The following is a 20,624-nucleotide window of genomic DNA, read 5'->3' as shown; positions in this document are numbered from 1 at the left end:
CACTTTAAATCATTGAAAAAAACAATTTATATTTGCGCATCCTTTTTTTTTTTTTTCTATTTAAATGCTCAAAGAATGGGAAGTTACGCTAACGCAGCTCACCCTCTCACTCCTCCCACACACAAACACATACACACAAACACACACACACACATACCCACGTTGGCGGGAACTAAACAGAAAAAATATTGCCCGAAGAAATAACAACACATTTTTTCTATCCACCACTTTTTATTAGATTTATTTTGGTGTTTAACGAAACATATTATCATATATTATTATATTTGTATTTGTTTTGTTTTAATACACCCGGATAAGCATTGATATTAATTGTAGTCAAGATATTCAAGTTATAAAATATTATAACCCAGATGGATGTGTGTTTGTATATTAAATTGTCGAGAAACATATATTATTTAGAATATAATATTATCATATTTTTTGTATACTGAAATTCGAGAAAGATGTATTTGTTCACTTTACTGAAAGTAAACAGTGGTAGAAATAAAAATCGTCTAAACGAAATACAAATATCATAAAATACTTACTAGATCATCACACGCAAAATCAAATTTAAAATACCTTAGATTGTTAAAATATATTTCAAGATTTACATTATATTGGTAAATAGGATGTACCTAATACTATGATGATTACGATTTATACTGATCCGTCTCGATTTTGTAAATAACGATGGAATATTCTTAACCATTATCAAACGTTGACACTAGTATTTCTTAGAGTTAGACAGATAGCTTATTATAATTAGGAACATATTTTTATTTTCAACCAAAATTACACGATCTGATATTTAACGACCACATCGTATAATTATTATAAATATGTAAAACGCGTGCTATCTAATTTTGGTTATATTAAAAATATTTTTCAAGGCTGAATATTTGCACAGTGAAAGTATAAATTTTAATTTTAAATTATATATATTTGAATATTATTATTTTTACAGCATGGTCATTACTATACATAAATATGTTTTTTGTGAAAAAAAATATAATTGTATCTTGTTTTAACTCTATTTGCATTCTAATTACGATTATTTTTTTTTTATTTTAGCGGGGGGGGGGGGATTAAGTCTTCAACTGCTGAGGTACTGTTGGGGAGGGAACTGTGGTTTTTGTGTAAACACGTGTGTGTTGTTTTTTGGCAGATTTTTTAGTGGGCACCCGTAGGTACCCGTCGTGCCCGGGTGGGGGATGGAGGCACTCCTCTCTAGACACCGTCACGTTGCCCGAAGAAAAATGCCGCCCGCAGACGGGTTCAAACCGGCGTCGGTAGCGTCGCAATCGACGCCTTAATCCGCTCGCCCCCCCTCTGATTAAATTTATAAAACACATCTACACTATCAGGTATTATAATATAATAATTGAATTCATTCCCAATAAAATAATATTATTATATTATTAATGATATTATTATATATCCCATTGATCCAACTTCTTAATATTCTCAAATCGGTATTTTCAAACTTCACTTAACATAACATTCCAAAAATAATTTTCACCAACGGAAATCTTACCGCTCGTCGAAATATTTACTTTATATTATTAAGTAAATATTATATCAAGGAAACATTTTAAAAATAAATACAATGATGTAAAAAAAAATACAAAAAAGTAACCTAAAATAATTACGAGTCACTTGATTGAAGTTCTATTATTACCGTTATTTCAACATTGATTTTTGCATATTCCAAAAGTGATAATCATAATGTGTATTTTTACAGGATGGCCTTCGGAGAAGAATGGACAAGTTGAAGAGTTCGATCGAAGAAGCCAATTTGGCCGTCGACAAGGAGAGAGAGAAGAACGTCAGTCTTTTGCACACAATTTTCCCGCCAAACATCGCCAAACGGCTCTGGCTCGGTAAATATTGCAGTTTGTTATTTTCATGTTTTATTTGTTTATAGTTAGTGAACTTACCGTATGCTCGGATCCTGAAACTCTTTCAAAAGAAGGGAAAAAGCATAATATTAAGCACAATCCTTTACCCACCCACTCAGCGGTATCTACGATACTAATTCTGAGTTGTGTTTCATATTATAATATAAACCGATGTATATATATATATACCTGTGACAGATTATTGCTGAACAGTCACGGGTCCGATGTATTTTTTAGGGATCGGTGTTGCATTTGATACATTACGAACATGTCATAATTATAAACTAAACAGTATAAGATCGATTTTATATCGTAGATAATTTTATTATGTAATGACCTTATCTTTACACAAAGAAATAAGTTCAATCTGAATCAACTGATTAAAAAAATCAGTACATTTGAAATGGACACTCATTATTTATATGTATTTATCTGGGTCACCGTGTAAGTCGATATAGTCAAATAAAAAATTTAATTTCAGACTACAGTTCAGATTGGTGTATAATAACACGAAATAAAAATAACAATTAAGAAATGGACTACGAAATTATTAATTGTATTACCAATTCAGATACTAAAAATTAAAACAATATCCGTATGGAAAATTTTGTTTTCGTAATATTCTTTGCGTCAAGAGACGGCGTAATATTACATTTTCCGAATCAAAATATTATAAAAATCTGCACAACAAACGCGTATTCAACACAATAGGTACCTACAGTGTTAACAATATCGCTGTCATAGTTGTTTAATATAAAGTTTATAACAAATTGTATATAATATCATAATTCAGTGTGGTTCTGCAGCTGTTGTGAGTTTTTTCTTACAGTATTTAGCTACTTCGAATTATAATAATTTACGCACCCACCAATAAAACTTTTTTGTGGGGGGGGGGGATGTCTTTTGAGTAAATATCTACCATGCTCCCTACCCTGTATCTATCTGTAAGTGACGGCACAGTAGAGTTACTACAAAAATATACCCTATAATACCTAGGTACGTGAATTTAACCATACGAACGTTCTTTGCCATATTCTTCTTGAAAGTATAAATAATAAGTTACCATTATTATTACAATGATTCATAAAAATCATCTGTACCCTGAGTATCACGTGGACTGTGAACGCGGCAGCTTATAGTTTGCATCAACAGTGTATAGTTGATACTTTTTGAAGTGGTTAATTTTCACGGACGTTCCGATAATTTTAACCGTTATAATTTTAAATAAATATTATTGTACCATCGAGCAATGATAATAATATGACTATTGACTAGGAATGACCCCTATAATTTTCTATACCAAATGTAGTCGTATTAAATTATTAAATCTCGAGAAGTGTGATTGATTGGCTTCTGCAGGCCAAACTGATCGGCTAAAAACGAGAACAAGAAGAAACGAATACAATATTGTCTTAAAGTCAAAAGTATAATTAAAATAAATACGAACAACCTCGTTCAAACTTGACACACTGCAGACATGGTGCTAAATCGAATATATTATTTTTATTCACGGAGAAACAAATAATGTTACATATTGAAATAGGTCATGGGTGGTACGTCCGTATACATATAATGTAATTTGTAAATCGTAATACAACACTTGTGCAGTATTTTTTTTATATGTTAACGGTATAGTGTTTTATCTTTTTTAACTTGGCTGAACGTAAAACTAAATAATATAATCTCGACGAAAGAAATGTAATTCTAAATAATTTTAAAGGTGCAATTTTAAATCCAATAAAAACTCACTGAATTCAAGCGCTTCCGTTTTCGACGGCAACTATGCGAGACAGGGAATTAGATTTATATAAATTAAATTATGTACATTTAAATTGTATTATCCTCAGTGTTTCTAAAATGTGTACTCGAAATATTCATCAAAACGGATGATTTTCGATATAAATTAATATATTATCACCGGACAAAACGAAGTAAGTACTTACTGAAATATTCAAGACATCATGTGTCAAACATGAAAGCGACTAGATATGTAAATTGCATACATCACACGTATTAAATAAAATCGCCCGCCATCATTCAATTGCAATACACATGCGAATTTATTATAGTCAAGTTGTATTGAAATTCGAAACACGACGTGACTTCTATGACCTGCAAGTATTAAAACGGAGCTAGTCAATATTATTTTCACAATATAAGCGCTAAACTTAATTACGATTACCTCGAGATACAATTTATACAGTCTCGGTGAGTCGCTTTATTAAAAAATGCGATTCTTAATAAATATCCACATTCACGGCGCTCAGCTAAAATCACCTCTATTCTGACCAAATATACCGTGTAACGACGTAATATTATTATAGCTTGGAATATAACATTTGATTTTTTGTACATACAAATTTTACACCTTTCAAAACTAGATATTATATTAAAAAATATGAAATTATTTTCTCATTTTTGTTTACTATAGCGCTGCCTATAATCAGACAGTATTACCGTCTCATAGGGTATCGCAATCGCAGGATAATAATTATTATTTTGTTCGTATACGTCAATACGTTTTTTTTATTAAAATGGAAAACGAACTTAAGTCATATGTATTCAATATTATACAACAGGCGTTGTACGAAATGCGTCACACTAGAATAGTTTAGGGCGCGGTCACACTACTTCAGTCTATTCGTATTATTCGTATTATTTATATTATTATATTATAATTATGTAACAAAATACTAAAATCCATAACATCCATTATATAGTGTCTACTTCATTATGCTAAGTGCAGTGTTTCAATTGTTTTTCTTTTAATTTGTTACGGAATATATTCAATCATTGTGTAAATAATACCAAGCCCGGATTAAGGGGGTATGGTCCTGGGGCCCGTTGATTTTGGGGCCCATCATCATTCCCAAAATATATTTTTTTTAACGCGTCCAATACAGTTTTCAAAAAACAATAAATAATGAACTATGCTTGCCAATAATTTTTTTTATGATTTTTTTTTTTTTTTGAGATTTTAGATTATTACCGATTTAACTATTATAGTATACAAAAAGGTAGATATGAAAAAAAATATTTAGTTCTTGACAATTAGGTATTTCAGTTAAATGTATTAATGCATATTAAAATAAACTTTAGAGGACCATAGTTAATAACCTAGCAAACCAAAATTAATCATTTGACCGTCAAAATAATCAGAAATAAAAAGTTTTACTAGAATCCATAGTGGTTACCATTTGCAAAAATAAAGTCGATTTTATTATTGGTACATCTACGTGTTTAAAAATGTTGATAATGTTGTAATAAAATTTCCTGTTAAAAATAAAGAAACACGTCTTTTTTTTTGTTTTAACAAAATTCCATATCATCGATTCATAATAATTGTTAAGAAAAAAAAACCCGCGTACAATGACATATGATACACGTGTATATTTTTTGTACAGTAAAAAATTATACAATAATATACAGTCGTTAATATGTAATGATACAATTATTTTGAAGTTAAAATTGAAAGGGGGCACACTAAATGTAAGGTGTCCCGGCCCGAGGCCCAATTGATCCTTAATCCGGGCTTGCATAAGATGCATATATATTTTTTTTTTTATTTGATGTTTATCACTAGTTAAGATACGACGACACGGCGACCTGCATAGGCAATTGAGGTACACTCCGGTCTTGGGAGCATTTTCCTAGCATCTCATATTATGATAATAATAAATTATTATTGGATTGTTCAAATAAAATATCAAACTATAAAAAATATAATATGATATTGTAAAAGTATTATGTAATTGATATACAAAAAAATAAAATTATATTATGCACATTGTCCATAAGTTATAACGATCAAATGCAACTGCACTGCGTTCATTGATCAGCCAATTAATTATTGAAATCATAAAATGATAACTAACACATTATATAAACAATTTAATTTTTTATTTTGATTGTTTATAATGATATTACATGATCCAACTGTATAATATTGTTATACAATAAAATAACTTAATTGGATAACTTTGATTTGAAAAACACTACCTCGTTAAGAAAAATGTAACAATCAATAAAATATTATAATACAGATATAAAGAAAATCTTTAACGTTGATTTAATTCGATGTAATTTTTAAATTTCGACAAAAGTCTTCGCACACAATATATTTAACCTTCACATTCAGAAACTTTGAACTTTTTGAAATTTATATACTATTAGGTAATAATATGGCAATATAGTTTTACTTCAACGAACATCGTTTGTAGATACATTATTTTTCATAATATACTGATATTTATTCTATAGATTGCGACCATAAATATATTCAATGGACATTATGATATTCATTTGTTTTAGCCTAAAAAATACCATTGTCATATTTTAGTTTTGATTAGTTTACCGTTCATTCGAATTTTTCGAGAACCGTTATATATATCTAATTTATTTAATCTATTCAATCTCTGCAGTGTATAACGATATTGTATGTGAGTACTAATTTGAAAATGATTTATCTAGTTTTAAATATTTTCCGTGGAAAAATTAGTTTTGCGCATCAAATCATAATATTTAAACAATATTACGATTTACGAGGTATTTATTGTATGCGTCTAAATTCACTGCCCATATTATAATAATTATTGGTTTTAGTATTATTGTTTATTACGCGTGACAACATAACCGCGGTTTTGATAATAGTGATATTATTTAAGTGTCATCCGCTTTAAACATTGTGTGCTCGTTCTACCGATCGTTTACTTCCGGCTCGTATAATATACAGAAAATGCCTATCGGAAGTCATTTAGTCGATTAATAATTCATTAACTCCGATCCGGGACTTTAATCCAGACGAATCAAACACGTCAATATATTGTTATAATATTATTATCTCGCATTGCTCTCGATCAATGTATTATTTTATCAGATATAATATTAATTCGAAACTATCAATAAATTCGCTTGGCTAAACCAGTGAAAAATGATGCACTGGAATGCACTTAGACCATATCATTTACTTGGTTCCTAATCCCGGTGCAGGATATTGTGGAATAATTTTAAACCAATCTAGTTTATCAAATTTCTCTTATAATACAGAGTATCACATCGTGGCTCGACGCGACGCAGTGGCTAGACGCGACCACTGCTACTAGATCTCGGATGGGTGACCACACGGGTCCTTAGTGGCAAAAACTTTGTCACAAATACACATAGTGTTACCAACCAATTGTTACATTAATCGTATTTTGTCACGCCAACATGTCGTTCTCTTTTTCCGACTAGTCCGTAAAAACTCGTTGTTTTTTTTTTATATATTTATAAAATATATGATTTGTGAAACTCTTATAAAAAAAAAAACCATATAGCGCCTTAGTCGATATTTCATTTTTCATTTTTATCTACAAAAAAAATCTATGAATCATGAATATGTTTTTGTACGAAAACGATTGGGACAAAACCTTACGAAAGATCCGTCGGAAACAAAAAACTCGTATCCAGCCCTAAAACATAATAATATTTATGTGTTAATAAATCATACGATTATAATATCTTGATTTAATTTTAACATGATAGTACTGCTACAACTGTAATAGGCGCGTAATAGAAATAAAATAATATATTTCGTTCAGCACTCTCGACGCGCTGTATTTGCTATATATAATATACTATCCGTGTAAAGTTATCGCATGTCTTGCGCGTGTAACCCGTAGCAACGAAAGTGGAAATAAAGAAAAGAGAAAAACCGTTCCAACGGAGGATATTTCCTTCGTGTGTATATATATATGTATGCATGTATATATAATATATATGTACCTACATATATATAACAGACGTTGGAAATGGTAAGGATACTACAGACCTGCAAAGGCTTAGTCGTGTTCCGCGCGAGTGTATATTATAATAATATATCGTTATATATAGATAGGTACCTGTGTACAGGCTGATTCACGAGGCATGTTTTATCATTTAATTATTATGCGTTTATTCTTAATATTAGTGACCTATACATTTCGGTATATTTTGTAAATATACCATATAGGTAGGTTTTGTCCATCCATATCGTTCGTTCATCTCAGTCGAGTTTAAAGGATTAGTGGTTCTGAATATCATAAAACTGTATGCACTAAACACATCGTCAAATTGGCGTATCTAATATTATTTATTTATTTATTTATTACATATTTTTTAAAAATTAAGTTCTCGTATTATAAAATTAAATTTGTATGTAACCAAAATTATAGACTAGACCTGTAGTGACACACATATGAAAATCTAAGTATTTTAAAAATTAGAGTGTAATCCAAAATTCGTAAAATCAAATTAAATGCACGATCTACGGATGGTGGTGTGATAATAAGAGATGATGAGCAAACTCGGCGAATCGCCCTGTATACACAGCAATCTGATGGATCGATATAAACGAATTCAAAGACGCTCCCGTCGATTATTGGCAGTGTGTTATTGCGATAAATTATAAAAAAAAAAGTACTCCATCCGGTGTGACAGAAGGTCGAAAACCGCCGTAGTGACGTCGGGTCGGACCTAATGATATATAATATTATAATATGTCCATAGTCGTTGAATAAGAGTGGTATATTTGACATTGCGAAGTTCACACCAGTTTGTGACGACGGAAGATAGATAGAACGCAGTGTGGTGTACCTGTTTTCTTATATGGCAAACAAGTTGGTAGTTTGTACATTTTAATAGTAGTTCAGAGCAGGGCTTAAATCAAAAATAATAATACCGTTTACCGTTATACGATAATTATTAACGATAATAATAATATATTATTCAGTTATTATACCATTTATAACTATGTTATTTATTTTTTTCGTATTGTGCAGCGAGAAGAATTTGAACGATTTCAAAGAAAATAACATATTATATTTTTGACTCGTTGCGGTAGCTTAGATTTCCGGAAGTCACTCGCCAGTCGCTACTGCAGCACTATACATTATTACATTTTGTTCTATTTGGTTTTAAAAGACTGTCATCAACAATTATAGAACGAATGCAATATGTGCAAACTAGAGCAATATTCAATACTGCAGTGAACTATTTCTATATTTAAATGACACACATATACACACTCTGATCCGAAAATAATTTATCGGGATGGCTCCACGGACATGCAGCTGTAGTGGTGGACGGTGGTGTTGTCTGCAGGAAAATTAATTATCTTCCGTCACGTCACCATTGTATTATACCTATAATAATATATAATATATATATATTTATATTATATTGTGTAATGTATAATATTGTAAAATATTTATTATTCGATAAATGTACGCATCTTGCGGTAAAACGATCGCGTCGCAGCTGCAGTTAATAAATACACAGAGGAGAAAAAACCCGAAAGACGTCGTCATTATAACGCCAATAACGCCAATTTTAATTACACCCGCAGACTTATCAGTCATATTTGACTCGAGGATAAATCATAAAGGCTGTCGGCTCCACTACGGTTTATCACAACACGAACGCTGACTAATAGCCAGTGAGTTTAAGTTATTGTTGTTATTATTATTATTATTTTATTTTTTTATTAAGATTTTTACTGACCGTTAAAATATTATGTTTATCAGATAAGATAATTTCATTGAAATCAAATTTATTTATTCTTTAGAGGCGTTTTATAAAAATATGCAAATTAATTAAATATGCATATGAAGGAAGTGACAGGTGAATGATCACCCCTATTTCATACTTTTAAAATACATTTATACAAATTCTGATTTTTTTATATTTATAATATCATACTAACAGACTTTAAGCTAGTATTTTTAAATACATAGAATTTTTATAAAATTAAGGAAAACTCCTTTGATACAAATTTCTTTTAGATTCTGAGCTCTCCGATGTATTGATTTTACAATGTTATTGTATATTTTTTTTAAATTCTTTGTGTTTTTTCACTCGATATGTAACGGAAATATAATTTTGATTTTCAACTTTGGTTTTCTGGTTGTAAACTGAATCTAATTTATGCATTCAGGAGGTCAAAATTGAACATTTCAGTGAAAATTCACAGTTTAGTTTTCAAAGTCGACGGGAAAAACAAAATTTAAAGAAAAGAAAAACGGGGATTTCTATGCACAGTTGTTGACAAATTGTATTATGTTTTTTTTTGTAACTCGAAAAAAATAAACGAAGATACTTGACGTTTTTAAATATTTAAAATCTTCAAGCTATTTATAAGTATAACAAATTTTCGATTTTTATCAACTATAATATTTGGTTCGTTATATAGACAATAATTATTCATTGTAACAATATTTATAATATACTTGTGAGACTAAAGACAAATGATGATTTAACACTGTTTAGCTGTCCATTTGATTTATTTGACCGTAGAAAATATATAATATATATTTGTGTACGGTAACTGTTTGGAATACATTTTAATTCAAATCTTACAAGTAAAATATAAAACTGCGCCAAATAAGAAAATTCGAGAATATATAGGGTGATTTACCAAGCAAGCTCACCCTCATTTTTTAAATAAAACCCATTATTTTTTACACTGTAAATAGAGACGATTGTTTTGAAAATGTCAATGCATATAAATTCAAATTCACATGATTATATTTTATATTACTTTATTAAATTATATAGTCATGTGATTACTAAGAGTATAATAATATAGTGTTTTATAACGGTTATAGAATAAAATATAAAATATATTATGTAGTACCTACCTATTTAGTCTAGTACTTATTTTACTCGGCTACTTTTTAAAAGTTGAATAACTAGAAACTATTTGTTTGAAATCTGAATACATCAACATTTTCAAAAAAAATATCTCATTATCATATTAAATACTTGGAATTACAATGGTTTATGGTTAAACCCGAAGTTTATAACGCTATAAAGTTTGAGAAGACACTCGCTATTCTTATAACTGCACTTAATTTAATAGAAATATAGAATTTTAAAATATGGTCCTTAAGTATATTTGAAAATTCCAAGAATCAGAATTTGAATAAATTAATTTTTCGAAGGAAAATGGGAGTGACACGCTCGATGAATCAACATCGTTTTACCACCTAAATTATTTTTTATTTAAGTTTTAATTTAAAACATTAGTTTAATAGGTTCTTAAATTATATGATCGAATTATATTATTATAACATATTGTGCCTACCTATTTTAACAAATCAATAATTTGTACAATTGAAAATATGACAAAATATGGAATAAAAAAAACCAAAAATGTCATTCAATTCTAAATGTTTGTGTACCTAAATTAAATTCCTAAGACATAATATTTTAAACCGTATTAAATGGCCTCAAAAAAAATCAAGTATTAATTAGTTTTCTTGGACTTTTATGATTATTTGTATTATTTAAGGTTAAAATTGAATTGGTAAATATATTATGCACGATACATTTTGCTTTTAAGTTTTAATTGTCAAGTGATAAAATTATGTGAGCCCATAAATTATATTATGTAGCTAGGCCCCCCTCGCCTTATCAAAATGACTATAATGATAAAAATACACACACACAAACAAATAACTCATAGCAGTGAGTTTATTTTCCGTCATTAAATAATAACGGTGAAAACAATCATTTATAACCTCCCAGACTTATCGTTCCGAAAACAACGTATAATCAGGCACTATAATAATATTAACACAAAATCCCAAATCCTGATTAACTAACAAGAAGTCCTATTTTCCACTGACGAACGCAGTGGCACTAGTTTCACCGACTGACATTTAGAAGCCTGTAGATAAATTTAGTCAACGGGTAGTTAATTTCCAGTTAAGACGTGAGCAATTAATCCTAAGATTCACATCTTACCTAGAGAAATAATCTGACGAATAAAACTACAGATGAAGTGGATTAAGTAGATTAGAAACTAATTGCAACATATTTTGTTGTAGATTTATATACATAATATAATGTATTATACCACTTCAAAGTTTACTAAGACAGATAAACCATATACAGCTAATAATATTTCACGAAACGAATATCACCGATGACCCATTAATACTGCCACCATCATTGATTACGATTTAAAATGTATGCCCATTAAGATTTCCGTTTTTGGGAAGTAACGGGTACTTCTATTCCTTAATAAAATATTGTGAGTGAGCTAAGTACTGAATAACGATACAAAAACAAGTATTTATTATCTCAATATTTTTAATATAAAAATTAAATCAATATTACTTACCTAAAGATCAGTTTGAAAAGGTGTTTTATCGGTTACTACGAGATAAGACAACTAAACATGCGTTTTTCTCAAAAAATATTATGATAACGATGAAAAACAGGGTGACAGTTTAAAAGGACACAAATTGTTGTATATAATGATAAGTATTAATGTTATCTATGAGCATTGAGGTTTATTTCTGATACAATTATAAAACACGAATCTTAAAGTTACCATTCGGCCTGAAAAGGTTAACAATTTTATTATTGTAAAAAATAGTTTATATTATAATTTTATCGATTTACCTAATTTTGTGTTTAAACCGTTTTAAGTTCATAATATCATAACTATATCATTACGTAGGTATAATAATACGTATAGCTATTGCATATTTTATCATTATGATAAGAATATATTATTTCATGAATTAGGATTTTCCAGTGAATAAGTCCGAGTAAGTATTAAGTGTATATTAAGTAAGCATTTTAGTTTTCCGAAATTTCAGAAAACGCAATGCCGCGCGCCAAAATGTCTCATTAATTTGGAATCATTTCACGCTATGGGATAATAATGACGGGGAAATGGAAACTAAAATTTTTAAAATCGATGATAAGTCTTGAGCAATGTGAGGCGATTTGGCGCGACAACCAGATTTGGTGGTACATCAATAGAAATCCGATGAAAACGAAAAACACAGAAGTCGAGTGATCAACTAGTCACTCTATATCATAATATGACATTATTGAAATATCGTAAATTATAATATATTCGAGATGACTGTGATTTCTGGCAATAGATGTTCTCTAGCTCATTATCCAACCGGCTGTGCTAAAAATTATTACACAAAGACATTTTTTGAAATTACAATGACAATTGTTCGTAGCGATTTCTTTTAGACGTCATCGGCTATTGTTGGGAGAATCCAGTGGCTCAGTAGCTACAATATATATAAAACCATACATAATATTATAATAATTAGAGATGACTAAAAAAAAAAATGCGAACGCGTGTAAATAGTAAATGCATATTGCATTAATTACGATAATATAAGCGTAGTTTCGTTCTGTGTATATCAGCGCGCAATTGTAGGAATTTATTTATTTTTTATTTGATTTAGAACAATTTTAGTTGAAAAGTTTATTCAAATTTTATTATTTTTTGAGCAAGCGTTTTACATTTAATGTTACTAATTTTAGTAAACGAGACACAAATTATTAATGAATTTTAATAATTTAAAATATAAACACTATTTGAGTCTTTAGATCTGATTAAATCTCGATACAATCTCGATACGATCATCTGTGTAGTTTCTGCAGTGTACACTAAGTGCGCAGTAGTAGTGGTCGCTTAACGTTTGAAAGATGATGCAGAAAAAAAATTACCGTCGCGAAGTCGCATACAACGTGAACAAAATGAGCGTAACAAAATCATTTTGTTTCTGTGATAGGTATTTACTTTTTAACTGTAAACAATTTTCCAAACTTTTCTGTGGACCTCGGGGAGCCGTAAATTACCTGTAGACTAAATTGTTATGCAATATTCACAGCTAATAATTATTTAAACTTGAAACAAAAACACTTCGCTTCTTCTAGTTTTATTTGATCATTACAACTTGTGTTGGTTGTATTATTGAAATAAGTTTCAATATGCTGACAGACAAACAAACCACAAATCAAAATTTAATGAACTCGCGTCCAAACAAATTGTATTGTTAATATTTTATGACATCAAAAGTAACAAATAGTTAGTCGCATAATATACGGACGGAGCTTAGAAATGTTATCGGAATAATTTAAATACAATTATTTATTGCATAGTATATAACATAGTATATCTTTGATTATACATATTATACGTTGCATTATGATACTAATATTAAATTGGTAATATATTTTGATTTACGTAAATAATATTGCCAGAAGATAAAATTATAGCATATACAACGAATGTTGTTTGAAAATTATTTTTGGTTTATGTGACTTATTGAAGTTACTTAGTTATAGCAACTATAACTTGTGTACTTAACACCAAACACTACGCTTGAATAATATTATAATTTATCTAGACTTAGAATTTTTTTTTTTATATGTTTCAATCAGAACAAGTTTAGCTCAAAATTGTATTCACATTTTATTATTTATCAAGAAAAAACCATCGTGTTAACATGTAATGTGTATAATTTTATAGCGAATGAGTCACAAATTATCAACAAATTTAAATAATTTAAATTTGACATCTGATCAAATAATTATTATACATTGTATATAATTAAAAATATAAAAATCAAATAAGTATATGTACTTTCAAAATAATATACCTACTTAAGTATAAAATAATTTAGTCTTAAAAATCAATAAAGTGTTATACTATTGTATGTGAAGTTTTGAATTTTTAAGTTAAAAATTAGGTAAACAAAAATATTATATTTCATGTAAATATAATATACAGGGTGATTCATCAAGCATGATCATCCCCTTTTTTCTTCGATATTAGGGTTGTTCAATATCTAATTTTTTTAATTTATTAATATATACTCAAATAACATATTTTTAAATGATTGAGATTTTTCATTACAAAAGAAGTGTTCTGTTGTATAATCTTTTTTTTTTCAAAATAAAACCACCCTTTTATTATTTAGAGTATAATTTGTCTGATAATTATACTGAAATCAAAATTTAATTGAGTCGTGTTTGAATTATTCAACTCTGTGTACCTACTAAGAATAATAGATCCATGATAATGGGTTTGAATAATATATAGGAGCTACTGTGATTTGAACATCTTAGTAACTAGTCAATATTGATAGATATCGATAACTATGAGCGATTATGATATTTAAAAATGGTCCTAATACGATAAACTCGATATCCAATATTACATTCATCTTATACTTTTGTAAAATAATTATTTTCAGGACTATTATCCTTATTATTAACATTTTAATGACTGAGAAACTACTCCTCCTCCGAATATTTAATTAGGTTGCATTCAAATTTTTAAAATAATTATTCTCTGTTTTATTTACATTAAAAAAGCCAGTTTCTAATTTGAAAATCAAAAATTTATATCTCCACAGGACACTCTGTAAGAGGTAGTATACTTACAAAAAATGTCAATGATTTGAAAATGACGTGGTCTTAATGTACATATTTAAAATTTTGAACATTTCAAGGATAAAAATTTGAACGAGCTTATGTTATCAAAGGAAAAAATGGTTGTGATGAACATGCTTGGCGATGATCACTCGCACTATATGACAATTTTTTTTTAATATGCTTACATCATGCGGTTAGCCCTTCGTACGTTGCTATATTGCATGTTAGCGTATATGTCTGCAGTTTGTGAAGAAGGTAATCGATTTGCCCCGCCAGCCAGCCCTTATTTCCATTAGCGTCCGTGAGACATCCAACATTTTGCAGACGTAGAGGTCCAATAGCATTTCGATTGAATTCTAATCTCTCGGGTATTGGCCGGTTACGAACGAGCATTAGCCTCAAAGTTTTCCGTTCGACCGTGTATGCGTGTGCCATGTATAATGCGTAATTTTATATTCTTTGTTCATATTATAATATGATACGATTTTAGACGATAATTGACAACAATAACAATATTGTGTGTTATTTTCTATTATATTATCGATCGTTAACGTCACACCTATTTTTGGTATTCCTAAACTAATCTCACTGAAATTCTGTAGTGTCATTGTGTATATTTTTCATAATTTTGTGGTACAAATAAGACACAACTTGTATGTAAGACGGTGGGCGCTAATTTTCTCAGTCAATTTATGATTTTTTTTTTTAATTTGTACTGAAAAACTAAAACTGATATCAATAATAATTGTGTAAGTCTTATAATATAATAAATAAATAGACAACACTGGTGGCACTGATATTTGGGTATCTCATGCTTAATAATAATATTATCTATAGAGATGGCCAAATTTCAATGCCTCCAGTCGATTCGGCGTAAATTTATCTACAAAACAAAAGAATAAAATTACATTTTTAAAATCTGACTTTACACGTTTCCCACAGATATTGTCTTATTAAATCATATATGTTATTATATTATTAAACTATTGTATGTAGTGTTTAAAGGAACGCGCCTTTTTTTCTATATTGAATATATTGATCTTAGAATCGAATCTGTAGCTTATTGATTTGTGAACTTAATATTTAAACAGCATTTTGAGTGTCACATTAAATTATGTTTGATTTATATTTTAGCTCAACTGTTTCGGTAGGTACACATAGAAATATAAAAAAATGAACAGCTGGCTAAAAAAAAATATGACCTAAAAGTAAAATGTTCTCAATAGATGATTATGTTTGAATAATGAATATTGCTCTTCGGAATAAAAGCTAGTTTAAAAGTCGAGCCAACGGGATATAATGAAATATGTGTCTTTGATAAAAAGAAGATTTTTTTTTAAATAAATGACGTGCTTTAATCATTTAATACCCAATATCTCAGTGTATGAGATGTTAGTCGAATGTTATACGTTTAAAATATCACTCACAATAGTGTATAATAATATTGTTTACTCGCTCTATAGAGTGTTTCTCGTTGGACGCGCTCAATCTTTTATTTTACAAAAAACATAATATGTTTGCAGGGCGTTAATATATTATATTAACGCTCTACAGACACACATTAAAGTCCAAAAGTTTGCGTAACGTCGTGTAATGCGATTGAGATTTATAGATTTTTTAAATTTTTTTTTTTTTTTGGTCAACTTCCGGTACAGTGCCACTCGGCGGAACGTGCGTTTTGTGTGTATATAAACGACACCCTTATTGTATATTATTGTTATTATTATTATTATATACACTGGCCGTAAATCAGAATCGAGTTCGACGCTAAAACGACGTCGAATGTAGTACGTCGAAAAATGGTCTCGTCGAGTCTTCTTGGTTTATGCCGCCCATATTCAAATATATTATTTAATATATTATTATATATAGGTATATAATATTACTATGTACTTTTACGCCCCGAAAGTATACCGTACCACATCTTTCGGTGTATATATAATATAACATATATACTATATATATCGTCACTTTATAATGTGTGTGTGTGTGTGTGTGTTACCTATTCGTATATGGTGACGTAATGCGTTGTAAATATTTATGTGCGCCACCAAAATAATCCAAGTGACGTTCTTTTTTTGCGTGACCGTTTATATTATATATATATATATATATATATATATCTCCGAGTATATTCTGAATACCAAATAACCAATTTGCCCGGTTTGTTTTTCTCCGAGTCCCACCGAACTGCCATCAGTACGACGACACACCTAATAAAAACACAGAGAGAGAAACAGACACTACGAAACTCGCTCGAGTTCATTTCGGCAGAGTGCCTATATACCCACCTACATATATATTGTATTATATTGTTGATCGATTTAACTAGACGACAGCCGCGGAAGTGCGCCGCGATCGCGTATAATCCTGTAACTCTGTTCGAATTTTCGTGTGCGTCGTAGATAGAGTAAAAAGTTGACGATAGGGAGGTATATATAGGCCCCACATGCTTTACGTGTACCGGAATCCACTCAAACTCACACAACTGCACTTAGCTGAAATATTTAAATTTAAATAATATTCTATATTATTATACAATGTATAATCTATATAATATAATATTTATATGTCATATAATAACTTAATATAAAGTACATGATTATCTACTATTGCAAATCGCGCTAAACGGGTGGAGGTGGAGGGGTGGGATCCGTGACCCGATTCGATATTATATCGCGTGGAGAAGCTTGCCAGTACAAATTTCTTTTCTCCGAATACATTTCATAATAACACAATCTGATTGACTATAAATCATTATTAATTAAGACGATTTCATTGGAAAATATATATGCTTCTTAACTAAAATTCGAACAAATTTCTGAGTTTTGTGTTTTACTTAAATAATCCTTAATAAATGGTTTCACGTCAAACTATATAAAATAAATGTAATGCTTTACATTCCCACTTATATTGTACTCGGATAAATATTATTTTTATAAATTAAAAAAATACTAGTGTTATATAAAACATTAGTTACTTACTATTATTTGCAAAGCATCAATTTCCCTATATTTGTAATCCTATTACCATAGATCATAGTACTGTCGTTAGTAAATGGAGTGAACGATTTATATACACACCAACATAATGGTCACCATTTGAAAAAAATATTTTCGTTTCACCACGGGACGCCTCTTAAATGACATAAGAACTGTAAGTATTTAGAAATATGGTCATTAGGTGTATTTAAGAACTCCAGAAATAATCAGAATTTGAATAAATTCATAATTACAAGAAAAGTGAGGGTGAGCCTCCTGGTGTAATATATTTTTATATAATATATTATTACTGGACATACAACTTACTGCGAAATATTCAAAAACCCAGCGATTTGTTTTGGAGGCGATTGTATTGTATACTGATTCAAACATAATAATATAACAATTTATTTGCGTGCGTTATTGATACCACTGTAGAAATATATATATTTTTTTCTTGATCGGGCTCTTATATTGTTTAAAATTAATTTCCATCTCTTTGTTTAGCGTGAGTATAATATTAAATTAATTTTTTTTTTTTTACTTTTGTTTGTATCATCATATATTATGGACGTGACAGTATAGTAATTATTTTACGATGATAATACAATAATAGCTTACAATATTATAATATCAATCATATTACTTAGAATTCTATAGGATAATGAATTTATTTAAGATGTCTAGGACGTTGTATTTCAAGTACATATGTCGATTGAGACATCAATGATTTGAAAACTGTATATTAATTAATATTGAATTTTCAGTAATTTTAGTTTTAATTACATATTTCAGCCTTTATTATTTATTTATTTGAGTAATTAAAACCGTTGTCCTTCTAGTTTTGATAATGAAGTCGTATAGTCATTTAGATAAAACTTAAATACTAAAATAGAGAACAATTGTTAAATACTTAAACATTAATTTATTATGTATAGGTACCTACTTACCTGTGCTGATGATTTTTTTTATCATTATTTAGAATATTATATTCTATGTAATTTCCGTTTTTTTTTTTTTATGAACCAGAGGAAAATGTATTAACTTAGGAAATTCTCAAAATTGGAAATCCCAAATCTTTTAGCATGAAGGACACAGAGTTAATCCAAACATGGCTAATGTACATGAGTACCGATTTAAGTGCAATTTATAATGATTAAATATACTATTCCAATATTGAGCAGTGAATAATCTATGGTATAAATAGCTGCAGTAAATTTGGTTGGAAGTGCTCAAGCAAAAATGTTCTCAGGCAACAAAAATCAATTGTCATACGTTTTACGATGGAATGATCTAAATCGTTCATTCACCTCTGCTTCCTAGTTCCGTTATGCTCGTTTATCCTTAAGATGTTATATTTTAAACACACACCTAATGTCGTAGGATTTCGAGGAGGATTATGCAAAAACATTATTTTAAAGAAAAATGTAATATCATAATATATTTTTTAATTAAGTTTATTACTATTATGGTTAAAAAAAAACAAAACAAGTATTTTATACAATAAATCATAATATTATACACGTCGTATTTAGTAGTCAAATTAATTACATTTTATACATTTTGAATACTGTTTAATCCGACTTATATATATATATATTTTTTTCATTTTATAGTATTCACTGTTGACCCGTAGTTGAAATCATTTTTTAAAACTGATACGAAAGATGGGAAAAGAATCCATTAAGACAATCGTGTATTGTTATTTTAATTGTTCGACTCGATGGTTTTTATAACGATTTAGAGTTAAAAAAAACTCTACCAGTTTTTGGTTTTACGCTTTTTATCAAACCCAGTGTGAATAGTATTCATTATCATTTTATCCATTGAGCTAAGCGTTGAAGTTTTCCTTGAATTATCACTATCAAAATTAAATAACAAATTATCATTCATAATATTATTATTTAATCATATAAAATACCGAAACAATAAACCCATGACAGATATGTAGCTAAATTGCCTATTCATGTTGCCGTGCGATCATAATTATTATATTATTAAATAATTGAATACTTCAGCAGCTGCTGTAATACAATACAATATAATAGAATAATGATTATTATACTATTATTATTTAAATGCTGAATGGTGGTACACAAAAATATTTAAAAAAAATTAATAATCGAACCTAATTAATTATCCCGGCAGTGTATTTACTATTTAGCCAATATACGTTGATTGTGATGAAAATATCGGTTTTGATTATATTTTTTACGTTTTATTCAAATTTTAGGATAGTATAGTAATGACCTATAATATTATATGGGTAATTCCTAAATATCGATTTTGCCAAAGGGCATGTGAATGGACAGTGTTTAAGGCGTTTGGTATAGGATATCGTCTAAGTGCGAACATGTGGGTCTTGTAAATGTGTGTGTGTTTTAAGTGATCATTATTAGGGGATATTACTGTAGTGCAAAAGAAATAGCGAAACGCTTCCAACACGTGCAAACGAATGTGCTCAGTGTGTTTAGCTGATAAACTTTGACTATAGTGGAAATGGTTGTTTGATTATTTTTGAATTTTA

At 29.0% G+C, this 20,624-nt stretch overlaps 1 protein-coding gene across 1 annotated transcript in view; it reads left to right on the top strand.

The window, feature by feature from the left end:
* The window catches only part of LOC100167238 (head-specific guanylate cyclase), a 343,251-nt gene that overhangs the window by 263,483 nt on the left and 59,144 nt on the right, over positions 1 to 20,624 (top strand). Inside the window, exon 10 of the mRNA XM_029487547.1 lies at positions 1,745 to 1,883. Coding sequence (XP_029343407.1) covers positions 1,745 to 1,883 — 139 coding nt within the window. The remainder of the gene's footprint in view (positions 1 to 1,744; positions 1,884 to 20,624) is intronic.

Source organism: Acyrthosiphon pisum, chromosome A1, assembly GCF_005508785.2.
Source record: "Acyrthosiphon pisum isolate AL4f chromosome A1, pea_aphid_22Mar2018_4r6ur, whole genome shotgun sequence".
Taxonomy (NCBI): Eukaryota; Metazoa; Arthropoda; class Insecta; order Hemiptera; family Aphididae; genus Acyrthosiphon; species Acyrthosiphon pisum.
The sequence above is the reverse complement of the archived record's forward strand: the minus strand, read 5'-3'. Positions and strand labels throughout refer to the sequence as shown.